The sequence below is a fragment of the Triticum aestivum genome, chromosome 3A, assembly GCF_018294505.1.
Source record: "Triticum aestivum cultivar Chinese Spring chromosome 3A, IWGSC CS RefSeq v2.1, whole genome shotgun sequence".
Lineage (NCBI taxonomy): Eukaryota > Viridiplantae > Streptophyta > Magnoliopsida > Poales > Poaceae > Triticum > Triticum aestivum.
In genome coordinates this window covers 695,804,585-695,827,546 of record NC_057800.1, presented here as the reverse complement: position 1 = coordinate 695,827,546, position 22,962 = coordinate 695,804,585, and the positions used below count along the sequence as shown (strand labels likewise).

At 49.1% G+C, this 22,962-nt stretch overlaps 1 protein-coding gene and 1 pseudogene across 1 annotated transcript; both read left to right on the top strand.

Annotated features, from left to right (window-relative positions):
• The first annotated feature begins 2,518 nt into the window (after window positions 1-2,518).
• Window positions 2,519-4,611, top strand: LOC123059197 (polygalacturonase inhibitor-like; annotated as a pseudogene).
• Window positions 4,612-12,145: 7,534 nt separating this feature from the next.
• On the top strand, window positions 12,146-13,344 carry LOC123063292 (polygalacturonase inhibitor). The gene has a single exon (XM_044487032.1). The coding sequence runs from the start codon at window positions 12,214-12,216 to the stop codon at window positions 13,234-13,236; it is 1,023 nt and encodes a 340-aa protein (XP_044342967.1). The 5' UTR covers window positions 12,146-12,213; the 3' UTR covers window positions 13,237-13,344.
• Window positions 13,345-22,962: the final 9,618 nt, after the last annotated feature.

Genomic DNA, 22,962 nt, shown 5'->3' with positions numbered 1-22,962 from the left:
ATGTTGTTCTGACGAGGCGGGTCCATCGTGTGCGGCTGAACCGGCGCTCCAGTTCCCGGCGCCTCCGTCCGGTTTAATACTGGTTGGTTACTAGTTCCTGCTCCTGGCGTGTTGAAGAGATTTCTTGGCTCATAACTCGGTGGGAGATGCGATCAGAATTTTCTTCTCATGACTTCCTCTGAGGCATTCTGATCCAGCCTAAGCCGGTAGGCCTGAGCCTCCAACTCGGCCCGTTCTATAGCCATCCTAGCATTCTCTGCTGCTAGGTCTACTTTAGCCTGAGTTATCTGATCTTTCACCTTTGCGATCTCCGCATTGTGCTGATCCCGGGCCGCTGCGTCCACCTCTGCGGCCATCAATGTTTCCAAAGTGTCGAACAAGTCAGACAGAACTTGAGCCGGAGGTGGCGCAGAGCCCCCTGCTCCTATCGGCGTTGCTGTTGCCGAACCAGAGAGCATTGCCGCGGCGGTTGATGAGTGGGGTGCTGATTGTGTACCGGCCATAAAGATAGCGACCTGGTTTGGCAGATCAAGGGGGTCCGGAATACTGTTGCCATCGGAACGTCCGCTAATCCAGCCATCCTGCAACTGATATAGCAATTCGGTTTCTCTAGTTGAAGACTCGTCATCAGAGCAGACAGCGGTTTCTCCATCAGATGCCGGTCCTTCCTCGTATTCTGCTCCATGGATGACACCTACAAAAACATGCCTTGCTGCGGGCTGAACCGGGGGAGAGCTTGCACGCTGAGCCATCTCGATGATGTCTGCGCAGGTGTCCGGCTCAGGGCCCGGTTCGCCGATCTTGCCGATGAAGACGTGAATCCCACCAAAGGGGACCCGGTACCCGTATTCGATTGAACCGACCTCGGGGCCCCATCCTGCGTCGTCGATGTAGAGCTTGGCGCGACGACTTCGTCATTCGGCCCACAGTGTATCCCTTGAGTCCATCAAAGATGCCCTTCAAGAACTCGAAACCATCGTGCGACTGCCCCACGATGGGCGCCAACTATCATGGTTTTGGCACGGCAGATGTCCTCGTGAAAGGACTTAGTCGTGGAGCCATCTCTACGGGTTAGCTTAAAGGGGTTAAACCGGACAAGGGGGACACGAGGGGTTTTATACTAGTTCGGCCCCTTCGATGAAGGTAAAAGCCTACGTCTAGTTGTGATTGGTATTGCTAGGGTTTCGATGACCAGGGAGCGAATCCACTTTGTCTGGCTCTCGAGTGGTTGTCTGTTGTCCTCAAACCGCGGCCGGGTCGTCCCTTTATATACATAGGTTGACACCCGCCGGTTTACAGAGTCCCGAGGCCGGGTCATAGAGGTGTCCGGCTCGGTCTCTATTCCTCTAACTTACAATACAAGTTTATATGATAAAGTCGGTTCACATCTACAGGCTTTAACCCGCCTTTGAGCCTTGGGTCTTCGTAAAGCGCCACCATCTTCATATCTTCATGGGCTTCTATCTTCATGGAGCTAACCCGGCCACTCCTAGCCGGTTTACCTCCAGTAACCATATCCCCAACAGACAAGTAAAAAAGCATCACCAGAGGACTGATAGCGCTGACGAAGAAGAGTCCACATCCCAAAGACAGTACTGAGGTAGAACATTGGAAGTGAGGACAGCCACAACACGGCCATCATCATCACACCACTGAGTGTAAGCAGTCAGATCATCACGATAAACAGAAAGAGTATTCTAATAATCCAAGACCTGCTGATCATAAGCAGCAACCGTATCATCAACAGCAATCCTGGCAGCAGCCCTATCAGCATCAGAAGCATCTGCAACAAGAGTCGGTGGCCTCGGCAGTGGGGTAGGAACCGCAGGAGGAACTGGGCGCGGAGGACACGGGATCTCGCGGAATGAAGACCGCAAAGACGAATGCCATGCATGTGAATACGCATAAAGGCAACGAACTCAGTATAGTTATCCCCATCAAATATCACCTGGCAGCACGAGATGGTGACATAGCCTGATGGCCAAGGTTTTCTTCTGATTTTCTTTTTCATGCAAGAGAGAGGTGGAGGCATGCGCTTTATTTGAGGAAAAAATTGGTGGGATGTCTCTTGATTGATGGGGTGTGGATGGGTCGATGGGGGTAACGAAACGAAATGACGTACCAACTTCTCCTTTAAAAGTAGAGATTGAATACATGCAATTATACTTGTTAGAAAGGCAGCGTGTTGAACAATTGCATGAATTTTTTCCAAAAAAAAAAAGAATCCATGCAATTGTACTGGTCAGAGAGGCAGCGTGTTGGACACTTTGACCAGTCGTCCATTTGGTGCCGATTTGCCAAACACATCGCATGTGAGGGGTAAAAGCTAGCTGTATTAACTCTGTATTATATGCACCTTATTCTTGATGTGATCCATGTTTGGTCTTCTTCTCTGACTAGTTAGATACCACTCCATTACACTAGGAGTATGCTGCAATGCTTAGGAGTAGGTCCAAGTGCATTAGTTAAGCGTACAAATATGCAGCATGGGACGGAGACGAGGATGGAAGTGGACACGCATAGCATCAAAGCTACACACACAGACACAGCCGACAGGATGAGGATCCACTCACCCGCTCTGCTCGTCCTCCTCCTCTGCTCTCTCCTCGCCGGCGCGGCCAACGCCGAGCCCTCTCCGGAACCAACGTACAAGGACTGCCACCCAGGCGACAAGGCGGCGCTGCTCGCCGTCAAGGCCGCCTTCGGGGAGGCCTATGACTTCGCGTCCTGGAAGCCCGACAACCCCTGCTGCGACTGGTAGGACGTCACCTGCGACCGCTTCACCGGCCGTGTCGTCGGCCTCGCCATCTTCCAGGACGCCAACCTCACGGGCACCATCCCCACCGCCCTTGCCGGCCTCCTCCACCTGGAGGACCTCACCCTGCGCCACCTCCCGGGGCTCTCGGGCCCCATACCGCCGGCCATCGGCAAGCTCTCCAACCTCTCCAGCCTCCGCATCTCCTGGACGGCCGTGTCCGGCCCAATGCCGTCCTTCCTGGGCGCACTCAAGAAGCTCAACTTCCTCGATCTCTCCTTCAACTCTCTAAGCGGCGCCATCCCGGCGTCGCTGGGGACCATCCCCAATCTGCGCGGCATCAACCTCAGCCGCAACCGCCTCACCGGCGACATCCCCCCCGATGTTCCTCAGCAAGTCTCCGCACCAGGACGTTTACCTCTGGCTGTCGCACAACAACCTCACTGGGCCCATCCCGGCAGACTTCGGCGCCGTGAATTTCACGCACCTCGACCTGTCGCGCAACGACCTGACCGGCGACGCGTCGGGCCTCTTCGGCCGCGGGAAGGAGCTGCAGTACATCGACCTGTCCCGCAACACCTTCTATTTCGACCTCTCAGGCGTGGTGCTCCCGGAGCGGCTCTACTTCGTCGATGTGAGCCACAATGCCATCCAAGGCAGCATCCCGGCGCAGGTCGCGAGCATGTCCAACCTGAACTTCTTCAACGTCAGCTACAACAGGCTCTGCGGCCCTGTGCCCGCCGGCGGTAACATGGCGAGGTTCGATCTCTACAACTTTCAGCACAACAAGTGCCTCTGTGGTGCTCCCCTCCCTTCATGCAAGAAATAGATGGAATTATCTGGTGGGTTTGGCAGAATAATGCTATTTTCTATGTCAATCAATTCGACTAATGTCGCCCTGGAATAAGAGTTATGCAGAAATAAAGTCAAGATGGCTATGTGTGGCGATGAAGTTGTCAGCTAGATTTAGCACTTCCTGTGTTTTAACTGTCCGACATCATGATTCATCTGGTGTATGCAAAGATCCTTGATGGTTTGACCAAAGTCAGGTTAATTTCCTTTATTTTTTTTACAATAGCTATATGTAAGTTGACCGAATTTACAATTAGGATAAGTCAGTTTTATGCGAGGAGGGACGATTGGAGAAGAAGAAAGATGAAGAAGAAATAGAAGGACAGTCGTTGGATGTTGTATCTTAATCTAAAGGCCCAGAAAACCGACTTCCCCAAAATTAATTTTCAGACGACTTACATATAGTCGGCCCTTTTTTTCCGAGGAAATAGTATAGATTTCACCTCTCAACTTCTGTTGAACTACACATTTCAATTCTTCTATACTTCTCCGATACTTTAGACCTTCAACTCGCACCTAGCAGTGTTTTTGTGCAGTCATGGCCCCTTAGATGGTTTTTATCGCCCTCTGATCAAAATCGAACATTAATCTAGTCGATAGTGACATACTCAGACCCTTCTTTCCAAATGAGAACCATATTCTTTTTTTCCCGCAAAAGAAAGGAAAACCATTTTACACAGAAGTGCCATCGTCAATACACATTTCACTATTATTTTATCATGAGACTACAAACAAGGTGATAAGTTTACCAAAATGACTAAGAAGATATGTACAAGTGCCCGCTTCCTTCCCTCTTTTCCCAAATGCACGCAACCTTGATCAGTCCTTTCTATGGTTGTTTTTTTTTTGCGGGGAAATACTTTGTATTACTCAAATAGTAGGATTACACTCAACATGACATTGTTCGACGACCTCATCAGGTCCTGATGAGTTATTTACCCAAAACCACCACATTTAAGGCTAGGGTAACAACTTGATATCACATTTGAGACAGGGCACAAGAAACCGCCAATTTTGTGTCTAACAAGTAACACAGAGCACTGATAGTCGGATAACCTCGCGAAAACAGCCAAACTGACCGGTTGGGCCCACCTGTAAGGCTGACGTGGCATGCCCATGTGGAAATTTTGCTGACTTGGACGAGGGTCCCACATGTCAATAACTGAAGTGTTTTCTTCATCTTTTCTCTTGTATTTCTTTCTCTTTCTCCCTGTGGGCATTTAACCGAACAGGTTGTGAGCGCTGAACCATGGACATCACCGGCGCCGCCACCACAAAGGACGTGCCAACGGCAATGCTAGGCCAGGTCATCTCGCCGGGAGACCAGCTCGCATCTGCGGGCCGCGTTGTAGAAGTGGCTGCCCGTCGGAGGGGACGCGGACATGGCTGGCGCGGGATCTCGCCGGAGCTCTGCCTGCGGCCCCACGCGGTGCGGACATCAACACAAAGGCGCCGCAAATCCCCGGTTCGCCGTCAATGGCGATGCAGCAGGGAACAAAGGGAGGAGGCAAGAAGGCATCGAGCGGAACCACCAGCGGCAGCAGGCCGCGCGGCTGCTCTGCTCCCCCTGCCATGCGACCCCGCCTCGTTGCTCCAAGTCACGAGCGCCGCTGTCGTCTTTCGGCGCTGTCGCGGAGCTCCACGCCGCCAACACCATCCGCCGCCAACGTTCAGCAATCAGAGTGCCGCCGCCATGCGCCTGCCCTCCTTTTTCCTCTTCTGGCCAAGTAGGGCGGGCGACGAGGACGAGCACCTCTTCACCACCAGAGCGTGGTGGCCTCCTTTTTCTCTTACGCGAGCGTGGTGGCCTGCACTGCTCCTGGGCGCCGCCGGCGAGCTCCACTCCACCTTCCCTGCCGCTCCCATCCTCCGCGTGACCTGTTGAAGAGATGAGGAGGAAGAAGGCAATGTGTGGATGACATGTGGGACCCTCGTCCAAGTCAGCAAAATTTCCACATAGGCATGCCACGTTAGCCTTACAGGTGGGCCCAACCTGTCAGTTTGGCTGTTTTCGTGAGGTTATCCGACTATCAGTGCTCTGTGTTACTCGTTAGGCACAAAATTGGTGGTTTCTTGTGCCCTGCCTCAAATGTGGTATCAAGTTGTTACCCTAGCCTCAAGTGTGGTGGTTTTGGGTAAATAACTCGGTCCTGATCCTTTCTATGGTTATTGATGATAGCGCTAACCCTATCAATTACATTCGATCCTTCCTCGGCACATTTACCCTCCTATTCTTCATCAAGTAGAGAAGTAGTTTTCTGGCTCTTGTCGCTTGATTTGTGCTTCGCCCACTCAACGGAGCACTGCAAACTACTTGTCTATTTGCACAACATAGAGGCCACAGTACAGAAGAAATGATGTTGAGGTCTGACATCACTCTAGGCGAAGACCGATTCCATCAAAAGGTGCACCAAAAAATGCCTTGAGTTCTTCTCAGCGAGAGAATGGTATAGAGGATGCTACATGGGATAGCACTAGGAGGATCAATGTATTGGGTGAAAACATGAAACACGTGACTAACGCACTAAGAAAATTAGGTATTTGACTTGTGAGTGAAAAGTACTCCCTCCGTTCCGAAATAGATGACTCAACTTTATACTAATTTTAGTACGTACAAAATTAGTACAAAGTTGGGTCATCTATTTTGAAACGAAGGGAGTAGTATTTACCAGTCAACACCATGAGTCGTTTGATCTTTGTTGGAAGGTCAAAAGACAGAGAAAGCGACGTGTCACCCTGCCCAAGGGTCACTGGGTCATCGGCTCACCCCCACAAGAGGACTCGTCCCTCCCCAATTGCCTTCACCGGGCAAAGCTCGTCCTGATTCGGGCGGGGGGCATGGCATCCTGAGCAGTGCGTTCGAGCGAAGGGCCTCCTGTGGCGATGAACGACACAACACTCCTACTCGCGTGTGCTTGTGCTCAATTCACTGTAAACACACATGATTTTGCTCTCGGTGTAGCTCACATCTAAGGGGTTATTTGGATTTGAATCGTCTGGATTTTTTGATTCCTCCATTTTTGAATTCCTCAATCCAAATAAGCCCTTAAATATTTCATCATGAGAATTTACAAACATGTAACGTACATCCTTATTTACAAGAGTTTTTTGTCAGGCATTTTCAAACTTCAAAAGTTGATTTTTGAATTCTTCAAAATACCGGGCTCAATGGAGTCCTAGCACCAGAACATTGAGAAGTTTCGTGGCGAGAGTCGCATAAACAAGAATGTGATATATTTGTTATTTTGGAGACCCACTCAAAATATGTTGCCACTTTTTATAACCCTAAGTCAAAGTTGGCGTCTACTAGGCTGGACCAATTGAGGGGGCCTTCCGTGGGCAATGCTCATATGCTGGCAAAATTTGGTGCCATTTCATGCACTAGTTAGGAAGTGCGGCTTGCCGCACCCAGCAGCGGTGTTGTCGGGTACAGTCATGTCCATCATGTCAAATACAGTAATACAATAATTGAAGCATTGCAAATATTAAAACAAAACATGATATTGGTTCAGTACAATGCCATATGCCAAACCATTATCTATGAACTGACCCAAAAAAAATGTAGACAACTAAGATGCCTCTATTTTTAGAGAGCTCCAAACCTATCACTTCCTCGTCACATTCTAATATATCTCCACATTAGTAACTAACACCAAAAAACTAAATAAGCAAACCATTATTTGCTCTTCTAAGTTTGCAGAAAAGGATAGAAGTTCAGTTCAGGAACTAGAAATAGGAAGAAGAGAGAAATAGCAAAATATAGGGTTGCACCACTATTTGTCAAATTGTGAGCATGTACATGCACCACTATCTCTTTGATGTTGCCACTATCACATCTTGAGTTTCACATGAATGAAACACTGCTTGGCTAAGTATTCAGAAGGAAATAACAAAAATATCATTAGGTGGAGAAAATTTGAAGTACCGCTCGATCTATTTGTGCCTCAGGCACAAGATTAGCCATGCTACCTAGCTACACATATCCATGACCCAACCAATCATGTGAACGCAAGTCCTCCCCACCATCCCTTTTTGCTTCCTATTCTTCCTACCGTCTCTCACCAGGGTGGCACACCACACCAAAAAGAAGAAATAATATGGACACCTGATAAAGAGAGTAGTGAACCACATATTGTAAATCAGTAAAAAAATAGTCATTTCATATCCATAAGTTTTATTTTAAAATTAACTTCTTATATTAGACCTGTTTTCATTTACTTTTTAAGCAAATGTTGATGGAGGGGTTAATACTTGTTCCAGTGGTGCTAATTACAGTTCAGTATACCACTCCTTCACGACATCATGCAGAAAAAATTAGTATAAACTAAACAGCATCAATGAGCACATTGTTATTTCCAAAGGAAAATGTGCTTTGTTATAGCAAAGACCAGAGTTTCCAACAACAATGAGGGCCACAGAAGTTCCTAAGAGCATAGCCTAACTACATGTTGAACCAACATCTCACTAAATATTTGTGTCCGCTAACAATAGTGATCCGACAGCCAGGATCTGCTCCCCTGAAGATCCGACTGTCCGGAGTCGTTTGGAACGCTAATCCGACGGCCCAGATTCACACGTCCTGAGAAGGCTCTATTTCTTCCAACACTCTTAACAATGGGATGGGATGCCAGCACAAGCGCCATGTACAACCAGGACATGATTTCATGTAATTGTTTCAAAGTATTTTTACGTCCACCAAAAAAGCCCAAAATTTTTCTACACCCTCCCATGACCATGGCAATCATGCATGCAAACTCTCGTGATTTCCGATGTTCTGTGCATTTTCTATGATTTTCCTGGGGGAAAACCCTAAAACACTACCAGATGTGATAAATGTGCGTTCGATGTCCGAATTAGTTCAAATTTTGCTTGGGGGCCTTCCATGGGCATGCCCACATGTTGGCAAAATTTTCTGTCATTTCATCCAATGCCATCACAAACACCATGTACAACCAAGACCGTGCGGGTCTGCCGGAGGGCAAGTCTGAAAGAAGTGTTTTTTTCACCTACGCCAAAAGATCTCAAACTTTTTCCACACCCTACCATGACCATGGCAATCATGCATGCAAATTCTCATTGATTTCTGACATTCTGTGCATTTTCTATGATCTTTCTGGGGACATAACGCAACATGCTTTCGGTGTTCGAATTCGTTCAAATTTTGCGTGGGGGCCTTCCATGGGCATGCCGACATGCTGGCAAAAATTGGTGTCATCATGCATACCAAGAAACACGCCATGTACAAGCAGGACCGTTCGGGGATGCCGGCAGGGCATGCCTCATAGCACGTTCTCTCCACCTCCACTAAATGACCCCAAATTTTTTCCACACATTGGCATCATCTTGGTAGTCGTGCATGCCATTTTTTGTTAGTTTCCGACATTCTATGCATTTTTTGGGGTTTTCCTGGTGAAAATGGCCTATAACATTGCATGTACATGAAGCAACGTGCGTTTAATTAGTGTTCAAATTTGTTCAAATCTTGCGTGGATTAGTGCAATGGACATGCCTAGATGATGGCAAAATTTGGTGTCATTTCATGCATGCCAAGACAAACACCATGTAGAAGCACTTTCTCTCCACCTCCACGAAATGATTGCAAACTTTTTTTGACTTCCTTCAAATGGACCCAAAAAATTTCTACAGCCTTGAATCATCATGAGAAGCATCCATTCCAGGTTCCGTAGCTTTCTGACATTCCTTTCATTTTCTAAAGTTTTTCCGGCGAGAAAACCCTAAAATACTGTCTGGACGTGACGCAACGTGCAGCTGTTCCCAGAATTCGTTCAAATTCTGCGTGGACTACTGGAATGGGAATGCCCACTTGCTGGCCAAATTTGGTGTCATTCTGATGATGACAAAAAATTACCACGTTCACTGAAGGTCATTCGGGTAGGAGGGAAGGGTCCGTTTGAAAGGACATTTTTTCCAACATCCTTCAAATGAACCCAAGTTTTTCTACAGTCTTTTATCATCATGAGAAGCATCCATGCCAAGTTTCCTTGCTTTCTGTGATTCCATGCATTTTCTAGGGTTTTCGCTGAGAAAACCCTAAAATACTTCCAGGATGTGACGCAACGTGCGTCTTTCCAGAAATTTCGTGGACTACTAGAAGAGGCATGCCCACTCTCTGGCCAAATTTGGCATCATTCTGAAGATACCAAAAATTTACCATGTTCCTAGGAGGCTGTTCGAGTAGGAGGAAAGGGTCCGTCCGAAAGGATGTTTTTTCCGACATCCTTCAAATGAACCCAAATTTTTCAACAACCTTGTATCATCATGAGAAGCATCGATGCCAAGTTTTGTTTTTTTTACATTCCATGCATTTTCTAGGATTTTCCGGCAAGAAAACTCTAAAATACTGCCGGACGTGACGCAACGTGTGTCTGTTCCCGGAAGTCGTTCAAATATTGCGGGGACTACTGGAATGGGGCATGCCCACTTGCTGGCCAAATTTGGTGTCATTCTGAAGACGATCAAAAATTTACCATCTTTAGAGGAGACCGTTCAAGTAGGAGGGGACATTCCGGTTCTTTTTAGTTTGATCAAAAAATCGGGGAATCGTCGGGCAATTTTTTTTCACTGCTTCACATATTCCACATAATTTCATCTAATCGGCCGGCCGGCGATGTTTTCAAATATTTTAAAAGCCAATTCAAACAACCTTTAGACAAACATTAAAAATTCCATTCATTTTTAGAATTTTTACAACGATTCAATGGAATTTGAACTACGACTTAAGAAACCTACTCTACTTCTCGTCGTCGTCACTAACGACAAGGTCGATAACCGCCGCGTCGCGGCTGACGTTCTAGTCCTCATCATCCTCCGCGGCCACCACAGCTGTCGCTGCCTGCGCATCTACCACGGCCGCCGCCGCGGCCTCCTCTGTCGAGCTGGGCAACGCCACCAGCAAGCCTGGCGTGTCCTTGGGGTCGCCGTCCTGCTATAATGCCGCCTGCTCCGGCGGGATTACAACACCCGCCGGGGCAGGGGACGGGGGCACGGGCGCGGGAAGGGCCGGCTTCGGCGACGGTGGGAAAGGGGATCTCTCTTCTCGCAGCCCGCTTGAATGTCGTGATCATGTTGGCACAATTTTTGCGCGTCCAAAACCGCCACCGGGTTTTGTTGTTCCACCGGCCGCCAAGGTGAGCGTGCAGATCCTCTTCAGTCGTGGATGGGCCTTGCTTTGCCAAGCCTTCGACGGAGATCCGCCACGGCCGCGACTCCTTCTCCGACGGCGGGATGTAGAGGCTAACTCGGGACAGATCCTCCGTCTGGCCCAGCGTGACGCTCAATGGCCAGGATCCCGGTGTCGTGCCGTCGTCGAAGTCGCTTCTCGACATGGCTATTGCGACGCGGTCGATGCGAGAGAAGGGCGGGCGGTGGTGGGTGCAGCTGGAGACAGCTGGGCACCCGATTTATAGGCGGGCAGGGGCGCCAAAAGCGTTAATGCGGCGGCATGTGGCGGTACGGGGGTGGCGGCGTTAATGCGGTGGCATTCGACGGGACGGGACGGGACGCCGCAGCCCAGGCGGCGGGGAAGACGGGAGGCAGCGGGAGCGCGACATCCGAGGGTGCGGCGATAGTAGCCGACGAGCTTTGCTACACCTACGTAAGATTGCTACGAAAAGTTACGTAAAGGCTGATGTGCGACCTTTTCGTAGGTGTAGCATTTTTGGTAGCCGACCGCTGGCAAGCGAGGTAGTGCGGCTGTTGGTAGGGGTCAACCGGCCCGCGCGGCAGTCAAGGGGAAGCGGCGCGCGACAGTCAAGGGGAGGCGGCACGCGCGCCCTGAACGAAACCCGCCGTGTGATTGGTTCGTTGACCCTGTACCGCGGCGCGAGTTACACCACGGCGTCAAAAAACACCGCCGTATACGTATACGTACAGCGCATCCCGGCGTGGGCGGCCATGCGACGACTTTTTAAAATAAGACCATCATACCCCTGGCTATGAAGGGGTATCGGGCAATCTCAGCCTTTTTGTGTTTAGGGAGGGTCCATCGAAGCAAAAATGCATGTATTTTCCCTCTATAAATATGAAAAGATATGTGTCTTACGTATTTGTGAAAAATAGTCTTCAAACTAATAATGACATGTAGGGTGGATGCTTGCATTTTGATGAATTATTTTAGGTTGGTTTAGTTGATGATTAACTTTGATCTAATTAAGCTTAGTCAAAGTGTGACCGCCACAAACAATGCGTCTAACAAAGTGAACGTCACAAATTTGACAAAATTTGACAAAAAAATTGAGTCAATGACTTGTAAACCATGTAGAAAAAAAGTGTGGCTAGTCATAAACATAGCAATGAACTAAACACGTGCAATTGTACTGCTTAGAGAGGTAGCGTGCTGGACCGGTCGTCCAGCGGGTGCCGATTCGCCAAACACATCGCATGTGAGGGGTAAGCCAGCTGTATTATATGCATCTTATCCTCAGCTCTTCTCGATGGATCCATGTTTGGCTTCTTCTCTGACTCTTCAGTGCTCATTTAGGTAGGTCTGAGTGCATCGATGAGTCTGTACATGAAGACGAAGACGGAGGGCGCAGCACACCCAAGTGGACTCCCATCACATCAAAGCCACACACACAGCCGACAGGATGAGGATGCGCTCACGCGCTCTGCTCGTCCTCCTCCTCTGCTCTCTCCTCGCCGGCGCGGCCAACGCCGAGCCCTCTCCGGACCCGACGTACAAGGACTGCCACCCAGGCGACAAGGCGGCGCTGCTCGCCGTCAAGGCCGCCCTCGGGAACGCCTACCACTTCGCGTCGTGGACGCCCGACAACCCCTGCTGCGACTGGTACGACGTCACCTGCGACCACTTCACCGGGCGCGTCGTCGGCCTCGCCGTCTTCCAGGACGCCAACCTCACGGGCACCATCCCCACCGCCCTCGCCGGCCTCCCACACCTGCAGGACCTCACCCTGCGCCACCTCCCGGCGCTCTCGGGCCCTATACCGCCGGCCATCGGCAAGCTCTCCAACCTCTCGAGCCTTCGCATCTCCTGGACAGCCGTGTCGGGCCCCGTGCCGTCCTTCCTGGGCGCGCTCAAGAAGCTCACCTTCCTTGAGCTCTCCTTCAACTCGCTCACCGGCGCCATCCCGGCGTCGTTGGGGACCATCCCCAACCTGTCCGGCATCAACCTCAGCCGCAACCGCCTCACCGGCGCCATCCCCTCGATGTTCCTCAGCAAGTCTGCGGACGAGGTCTACCTCTGGCTGTCGCACAACAACCTCACGGGACCAGTCCCGGCCGGGTTCGCCGCCGTGAACTTTGCGCACCTCGACCTGTCGCGCAACGACCTGACCGGCGACGCGTCAGGCCTCTTTGGCCGCGGGAAGGAGTTGCAGTACATCGACCTGTCCCGCAACGCCTTCGATTTCGACCTCTCGGGCGTGGTGCTCCCGGAGCAGCTCTACTTCGTCGACGTGAGCCACAATGCCATCCATGGCAGCATCCCGGCGCAGGTCGCCAACTTGTCCAATCTGCAGTTCTTCAACGTCAGCTACAACAGGCTCTGCGGCCCTATACCCACCGGCGGGAACACGGCGAGGTTCGATCTCTACAACTTTCAGCATAACAAGTGCCTCTGCGGTGCTCCACTCCCTGCATGCAAGAAATAGATAGTACAACTGTCCGCTGGACATGAAACACTCTCCGGTGAGTTTGGCAGAATAATGCTACGTATTTCTATGTCGATCAAGTCGACTAAGGCTGGTCATAGTGGGAAGTAACTTAGACTAGTAACATACATATGTTACTAGTCTATGTTACTACCTTCATAGTGGGTAGTGTCATAGGTGTGGTAACATAGTTGTCTTTATTTATTACTTTGTAGACTCATTATGCATTGGAAACCGCTATGTGATGGTAACATATTATGTTACTCTATTTGTCTCTCTCCTCATTAACTACTTGTCACATCATCATTTTTGCTTATGTTACTCCCACTATGACCAGCCTCATAGTGGGAGTAACATAGGTAGTAATGCTTACCAGCCTCATAGTGGGAGTAACATAGGTAGTAACATAGATGCCACATAAGCAAAAATGATGATGTGGCAAGTAGTTAATGAGGAGAGAGGCAAATAGAGTAACATAATATGTTACCATCACATAGCGGTTTCCAATGCATAATGAGTCTACAAAGTAATAAATGAAGGCAACTATGTTACCACACCTATGACACTACCCACTATGAAGGTAATAACATAGACTAGTAACATATGTATGTTACTAGTCTAAGTTACTCCCCACTATGACCAGCCTAATGTCTTCCTGGATTAAGAGTTGTGCTGAAATAAATTCGAGATGGTTATGTGTGGCCGTGAAGTTGTCAGTTAGATTTAGCACTTCCTCTGCTTTAACTGTCTGACATCAAGATTCGTCTGCTCTCTTTTTTTCTTCTTTTTCTTTTTGCGGGAAAAGATTAATCTGCTCTGGTGTAGTGCAAAGATCCTTGATGGTTCGACCAAGGTCAAATTAGTTTCCTTTTTATACAATAGCATATGTAAGTTGACTGAATTTTCGTTAAGTAAATTTTGCATGAGAAGGGACGGTTGGAGAAGAAGAAAGACGGAGGAAAAGGACAAAAAGACTGTTGTTGGATCTTAAATCTAATGGCTTAGAAAACTGACTTTTCCAAAATTAATTTTTAGATGATGTTTAGCATGTCCATTTTCGCTAGGAATAGTGTAGATTTCATTCCTTGATTTTTTATAAATTATTAAATCATCTCTAGCCGATCCCATAAAAGGCTATAGAGGAGTAAAACCGGCACCTAGCCAAACTCTTAAACTGTTTATGGGTGTCTATGTTTACTCGGATGCCCACCGCTCAAGTAAAAAATCTTCTCCCTTTCAATCGCACCTCACCCCCGCGTCACATCTACTCCGGCGCCTCCCTTCCGGCCTCCACCGCCACCACCGATGCTTTGTAGGACTTGCTGCGTTCCTCACCACCCAGATTTTGGCCTCTCTCATCGTCGCCGGCGCATAAATAAAAAGATATGCTACCCTTACCTTTGGCGTCAGATTCGATGCATCCAGCCGCTGGCGCCGTCACATTTTGGATGGATGCCCGCAAAGACTTTGTGTCACATCTCAGTACGGCCTCCTCCTTTAGGTGCTCGGATGTCACTCATCAACAAACCACCGACACAGCCATGCCCAGTGGCCGTCGGCCGGGCCCGGCACTAGCCCAGCAACTCATCGGCTCCCCGTTGTCGGTCATCAAGTGTGACCACTGCCCACGGCTAGTGTTGTGCGATTTTCGAACAAAACGCATATAAGGGATCCGGTAAATCTATTTTACGGTGTGGCGAGCGCTACAACGGAACAGATCCCGCAAACGCGTCTCGTAGCTAAGCGCTCGTCGCACCTTAAATTGTGCATAACATCAAACAAATTGCACATTTCAATAAAGCCAACCACATGGAATCTTAATGTAAATTCAACATACGAATATATAAATGGTCTGAAAAGCAACCCACAATATAATAATAGTCTTCATTACAACAATTGTTTTGAACTCAAATAGTTATTACAACACCAAAGTGTTCAAATTTCACATGAACAGAAATGACAATTGGGGATCTATCTCCCCCCATAGAGTTGCCACCCATGCTCAATAAGATCATGCTGGAATTGATTGTGTGTATCACGGTTCTCGATCTTTCGGTAATTCTCTAGAAATGCACTGATCTCATTTGCGTCTCTAGCGGGCTTCACACGGCAACCAACATTGTCATAGTTGTACTCCAAATCCCTGTCATCCTCGACGATCATGTTGTGTAAAATTATGATAACCCACAAGTATAGGGGATCGCAACAGCTTTCGAGGGTAGAGTATTCAACCCAAATTTATTGATTCGACACAAGGGGAGTCAAAAAATATTCTCAAGTATTAGCAGCTGAGTTGTCAATTCAACCACACCTGGAAACTTAGTATCTGCAGCAAAGTGTTTAGTAGCAAAGTAATATGATAGTGGTGGTAGCGGCAGCAAAAGTAAAGACAGCAATAGTAATGTTTTTGGTATTTTGTAGTGATTGTAATAGTAGCAGCGGGAAAGTAAATAAGCGTAAACCAGTATATGGAAAACTCGTAGGCACCGGAACAGCGATGGATAATTATGCCGGACGCGGTTCATCATGTAACAGTCATAACATAGGGTGACATAGAACTAGCTCCAATTCATCAATATAATGTAGGCATGTATTCCGTGTATAGTCATACGTGCTTATGAAAAAGAACTTGCATGACATATTTTGTCCTACCCTCCCGTGGCAGCGGGGTCCTATTAGAAACTAAGGGATATTAAGGCCTTCTTTTAACAGAGAACCGGAACAAAGCATTAGCACATAGTGAATACATGAACTCCTCAAACTATGATCATCACCGGGAGTGGTCCCGATTATTGTCACTTCGGAGTTGCCGGATCATAACACATAGTAGGTGACTATAGACTTGCAAGATCGGATCAAGAACTCACATATATTCATGAAAACATAATAGGTTCAGATCTGAAATCATGGCACTCGGGCCCTAGTGACAAGCATTAATCATAGCAAAGTCATAGCAACATCAATCTCAGAACATAATGGACACTAGGGATCAAAGCCTAACAAAACTAACTCGATTACATGATAAATCTCATCCAATCCATCACCGTCCAGCAAGCCTACGATGGAATTACTCACGCACGATGGTGAGCATCATGAAATTGGTGATGGAGGATGGTTGATGATGACGACGGCGACGAATCCCCCTCTCCGGAGCCCCGAACGGACTCCAGATCAGCCTCCCGAGAGGTTTTAGGGCTTGGCGGCGGCTCCGTATCGTAAAACGTGATGATTTCTTCTCCTCTATTTTTTTCTCTCCGAAAGCAAATATATATAGTTGGAGTTGGCATCGGAGGGCATCCAGGAGGCCCACGAGGTAGGGGGGGCGCCCTAGGGGGGGCGCCCCCACCCTCGTGGACAGGGTGTGGGCCCCCTGGTCTTCATCTTTAGCAAGAATTTTTTATTATTTTTTCTAAGATGTTCCGTGGAGTTTCAGGTCATTCCGAGAATATTTGTTTTCTGCACATAAAACAACACCATGGCAATTCTGCTGAAAACAGCGTCAGTCCGGGTTAGATTCATCCAAATCATACAAGTTAGAGTCCAAAACAAGGACAAAAGTGTTTGGAAAAGTAGATACGATGGAGACGTATCAAATTACACAAGCAGTCATAATGTTTCGGAGAGATTTTTTATCCCAGAAGTGAGCAAGACATCAAACAAGGGCAAACCGAGTTTGCGACACACCAATGCCCTCTCAATATCCATTGGCCAAGCTTCTTATGATTCGGCAAAAAATTGTGCTTCTTGATTTTAGGGTCAATAATGGTCTTCACAAATGTTAACCATGAAGGATAAATACCATCGGCAAGATAGTACCCCATGGTATAGTTATGGTCGTTGACGGTATAGTTGCAAGCCGGAGCTTTGCCGCTAGCTAGCTAAGCAAATAATTGAGACCGTTGCAAAACATCGATATCATTGAGAGACCCCGGCAAACCAAAGAAGCAATGTCAAGTCCATGGATCATGTGAAGCCATGGCTTCAAGCACGATGGTGGGTTTATGTTTGTGGCCAGTGTATTGCCCTGCCCAAGTCACCGACCAGTCCTTCCACCTCCAATGCATGCAATCAATACTACCTAGCATGCCCGGCCATCCCCTATCTTTGGTCATTGCCATGAGCTTCTTTGTGTCTTCTTCGTTTGGAACTCGAAAATACTCCGAGCCAAAAACCTGGATTATTGCCTTCGCAAAGACACACACACTTTTCAAGTTGTGTAACACCCCGGAGATCATGCTACGGTAATCTCCCCTTAATAGTGGCCATCTAATCATGATTACTATGCAAATGGCCACTTGACCAAAATCAAAGTCAAATTGAAATTTAAATTGCAAGTGAAACGATTATTTCTTCGAACGGTAGAACTAAAATGTTCAAATAATCCTATAAATTCCCCTGATCATTGTAATGTTGAAACCAACTTCACTTGACTCGCATAAATTCCTAGGAAATTAATAAGTGGTCCAACAATGAATAAAATGGCCTTTTCAAAATAAAATATTATTTATTTAAGTCTAATTGCCCCAAACTTTTTGTGCTAACTCAAAATAACCCCTCTTATTTATATGTCAAATTTCATGTTTATCAAAAATCGTTTGGTACAAAAGGAAAATAGAAAACGGTGCCAGAAATATAAAACAGAAAAGGATAAAAAAGAAATGGGCCTAGAGATCTACTGTGCACATGGGCCCTAGTGGCCTCGGTGCACGCACAACCCAGAGCGCCTCCCCTGTCTTCCACCTCCCGCTACAGTGGGAGGCAGAGAGCAGCCGTGGCGCCATCTCCATGGCCGGCGCCACACGTCGAGCATCCCACGGCTCCCCCTTTGGATAAGGTCGTCGCCCGCACCCCTCCCTGCTAACCCTAGCCCCAGACCCCCCTCGCTCGCGCTCTTCCCACAGCCTCTCGCTCACCCCTCCCCATCTCTCTGTTTTGACGGCCGGGCGGGACGTCACCACGCCGTCGTCAAGCCCGCGGCCACCGGCCACCGCTCGCCGCACCGACGAGTCCAGGAGGATCGCCATCGTCAACCTCGTCCATTCAGAGCGTCAAATCGAGCGGAGCCGCACCAAATCGCCGTCGTCGATCTCGTCTTCGACATCCCGCACCGCCGGCCGCCGGCGTCATTTCGCTCCATCCCGAACGTCCCCGGCCTTCCCGACCTCGTCATCCGCATCATAGTGAGCTCCTCCTCCGAATCCCCCTCATCCCGGTCTCGATCCGTCGCCGTAGTCGCCTGTACGAGCCGGGGGCCGCTGCTCAGTGTCCGCGTACGCGCCCCTGCTGCTTCCTGCTTCCGCGCCTGCGCATGCTGCTTCCTGCTGCTGCAGCCGCGCCTAGCCCGCTCCCACCTTGACCAGCCGGCGCACTGCCCGCGACCTGCACCGCCCCTGGCTGCGCTCGGCCGTGGCCATCTTCTGCCTACGCCCGCGCGTGCGTGCGCGCCCGCGTCCTTGCCTGCTGCTGCCGCTGGTTACCGCTGCTGCTCCTGCTAAGCTGCTGCCGCTGCTACTGCTCTTAATTCTTGCTGCCGCTGCCCTTGTTTGCTTGCGCTACTACCTCATGCTGCTTGCTGTTGTTGAGAATGGCCATGGCCGCTGCCTCTGCACCCATGTGTATTGACCATGGCCACACAACCGTGGCACAGCCACTCCACGTTAGGCACGGCTGTGCCAGTGGCCGGCCCAGTTAATTAGGAGTAGGTTAGATTAGGGACTAATTAGCACTAGTTAATTTATGTGACAATGATATGTGGGTTCCTTTCAATTATATTAGTTTTATTTATTTTTTAGGTATAACCTATGACATGTGGGCCACTCCCTGCCCTTTTGACAAGTTAAAGTTGACTTGGTCAACTCGGATTAAAACAAATTAAAATAAAACCAGAAACTTTAGAAATTGTTTAAACCTTTGAAAATTAATAGAAAATAATCCGTATGTCAGATGAAAAAGTTTTATACATGAAAGTTGCCCAGAACGACGAGACGAATCCGGACACGCAGCCCGTTCGTCCGCCATGCAACCCTAGCATAGCAAACATGCAACTTTCCCCTTCCGCTTCATCTGTCTGAAAACCCGAAACGCCGGGGATATTTCCCCCCTTCACCGGTATCACCTCATACTGCGTTAGGTCACCTCTAGCACCGCGCATTGCCATGTTATGCTTTGTGTTGCTTTGTTTGCTCTGTTATTTATTGTGTTCCCCCTCCGTTACTCCTTTCCGGTAGACTCCGAGACCGCTACCGATGTCCGTGTGTTCGACTACATCGAAGATGACCCCTCCTTCTTGCCAGAGCAACCAGGCAAGCAAACCCCCCCCCCTTTGAGCATTCCGATATCGCCCATTTCTTTTCCTCTCATGCTTGCATTAGAACTGCTACTGCTTTCTGTATGATCCTACTCTAATGCATAGCCTGTTTTTGTTACCTGCTTTCATACTTACCTGCTTATCCTAAACTGCTTAGTATAGGTTGGTTAGTGATCCATCAGTGACCCCCCACCTTGTCCCAGTTGCCCCGCTTTATGTACGATGACTTGATCAATGTGATCGACGTCCAGGCCCCGACACCGCACATCACCCCCCTAGTTGTACGACTCTGCAGAGTTACCATAGAGTGCCGAGGGTGGAACCTCTTACATCACTCCTGATGAGATCTCCGTAGTGTAGCTTTACGGTGGATCCTCTTACGTTCACCTTGATGACAACATCGAGTGGAATTCACCGGGGGTGATTCTTCGGGTTTTCACCTTGGTGTTAGACACACAGTTACTATGGTTACTATGACTTTACACTGAACCATGTTACTAAAGACGGGTCGACCCTGAGGGGTACTCGCACGAGCTTAATAGCGAGTGATGTGGAGTCGGGTTGACTTGGAAGGTGCCCGCGAGATACTTACGAGGCGTGGCCGAGCATTCTTAGCCCTTGTCGCAAGTACTCGAGACAGGGCGACGGGGTGTCATCGATCGTGAGTCTGTGCTCGTTACCGCACGTTCCTAATCCACTACGATTTGGATATTTGATCCGAGGGGCCTCTGGCCTGATAGCACTAACCATCATGTGGGCATAGTATGGGCGTTCTGCATCGTATACATCAGCCGAAGCTTAATAGACGTCAGTGAATGAGCGACGCGCGCCGGGTTGGACTGGTAAGCACCTACCTTGTTGAAGGAGGTAGCTAGGTCTACTCACCGGCCGCGTACGCAACATGCAGGAGTTCCCGGGGAGATGGCCCATGACCCCTGGGGGCATAGGTTTAGTCCGGCGTGCTGGCCTCTCTATTAAGCCTAGGTCGGGGTTGCGGCGTATTGTTTGGCCGAGGCTGGGCATGACCCAGGAAAGTGTGTCCGGCCGAAGTTAATCGAACGTGGTGGGTAAGTTGGTGCACCGCTGCAGGAAAGAAAACATCTATCGATAGCCTGTCCTACGGTAACGGACACTTGGAGTTGTATCTCGATCGACACAACTAGAACTGGATACTTGAGATGAGACATGGAGATGAGACTTGGATATGAGATGAGAAATGGATAGTATGGCTCTGGGATTGCTTTCTCGCAGGGAATCGAGAAAGGGTCTCTGGCCGAGGTTGATAACACTACTGCTACTTTACTTTATGTTACCCTACTCCCTCATGTTGCTGCAAGATGGTGGTTTCCAGAAGATGCTAGTCTTCGATAGGCTCGGTTGTCCCCTTCCCTTCTGGCATTCTGCAGTTTAGTCCACAGATACCACCCTTTTCCTTTGATACAGATGCATACTTAGATTAGATCTGATGTAAGTCTTGTGAGTACTTTGGATGAGTACTCACGGTTGCTTTGCTACTTCTTTTCCCCCCCATACCTGATTGTTGCGACCAGATGACGGATCCCAGGAGCCAGACGACGCCACTGATGACTACTACTACCCGGAGGATGCCTACTACTACGTGAAGACCGCTGACGACTTGGAGTAGTTAGGAGGCTCCCAGGCAGGAGGTCTTGCCTTTTCGATCGTTGTTGCTTTTGTGCTAGCCTTCTTAAGGCAATCTTGTCTAACTTATGCCTGTACTCAGATATTGTTGCTTCCGCTGACTCTTGTGTTTTCAAGCTTATGTATTCGAGCCCTTGAGGCCCCTAGCTTGTAATATAAAGCTTGTATTATTTTAATTTGTGTCTAGAGTTGTGTTGTGATATCTTCCCGTGAGTCCTTGATCTTGATCGTACACATTTGCGTGTATGATTAGTGTACGATTGAATCGAGGCCGTCACAAGTTGGTATCAGAGTCGACTGCCTGTAGGTAGCCCCCCTTCCAACTCCTTGGCCGAAGTTGAGTCTAGTCAATGAAAAACTTTTACTAACTTGGTTGTGTGGCTTACGGGCCCACGTCGCCATTGGGTGGTATTAGGATCTTTTACTCCTCGTCTATACTCTGGGACTCTGATCTCTCGTCTATTCGGGTTAAACATTTTACTAACTCGAACATTAGGATCTCGTGATCACATCCGCTCGGAGAGCCCCTTATTTCAGATGATTGCCTGCTACATCAGAAGATTCCAAAGATACTCTACGATATTCTCTCGAGACTTTGTGCATGTTGCCTTTGCAATTCCCTACCACCGAAATATCCTTATGAATAACTACACACACTTGCCAATCTTACATTCTATCCCATTGATCTTGTTATTACAAGATGCCCTGAACTACTCTCCTTTTTCCGATGGCACGACCTAATTAGTAAATGGGCCGGCCCGATGGCCCGTTTAGCACGCTGGGCTACACATTTTCAGCCTGTTGGGCTGGTTTTTAGGCCTATTGGGCTATATTTTAGGTATATATATATATATATATATATATATATATATATATATATATATATAAATCTGAAAAATATATAAAAAATTAAACGGGACGTGCCGTGCCGGCCCGTGTGCCCAGGCTCCAGGCCCAGGCACGGCCCAAGGCGTGCCGCGTGTCGGGCACGACCCGTTTAGCCCGTGCCGTGCCTGGCCCATGGCGGGCCGTGCCGGCGTGTGAGCGAGCTGGCCTGTTTGGCCCGGCCCGTTTGGCCAGCTATACTCCGGGCCAAATTGAGCATGAACCAGTGCGTAACGGACATACCTCGCCCAAAGGAAAGCCGCGCCGCCCCCTTCTTCTCCTCAGGCGACTGAAGTCGCGTCGCGCCACCCCTCCCTTCCTGGATGAAGCGAAGCGGCGCCGCATGACCCTTTCTTCTCCCTGCCGGCCAAAGCAAAGCCGCGGCGCCCACTTCCTCCGATGCGTGCCGCTCAAAAGCGCCCGAAGCAACTGGATCCGCAAGCTACAAGCCCGCGCACCAAGCTCCGGGGCGGATCCATGGCGATGGCATCGGCCGCAACTACCAGACACAAATAGGCGTCCCCGCCGGCTGAAGCTAGGTGGAATGGATGCGGCGCGGGGGCGGCGGAGCTTTAAGGCGGCGCGGGGCAGCCGGGGGCAGCAACAAGCGGCGAGGATTTGCGGCGACGGCGGCGGGGTATGGAGGCAGGAACTGAAACGACCAGGAGTGGGTTCGCGCCAGGAGAAAGGGGAGCCGACAAAGAAATCTCGTAGATTTGGAGGAAATGGGATCCTAGATGCGGGATCCCACAATTTTTTTTCGGGAAGGCCAGATTTGCCAGATCTGTTCGGGACGGGGATACGGGATGGATCCCGCAAACTGGGGGTATTATACCAAATGACCTGGTTTGCGAGATCGACTAGATATGCTC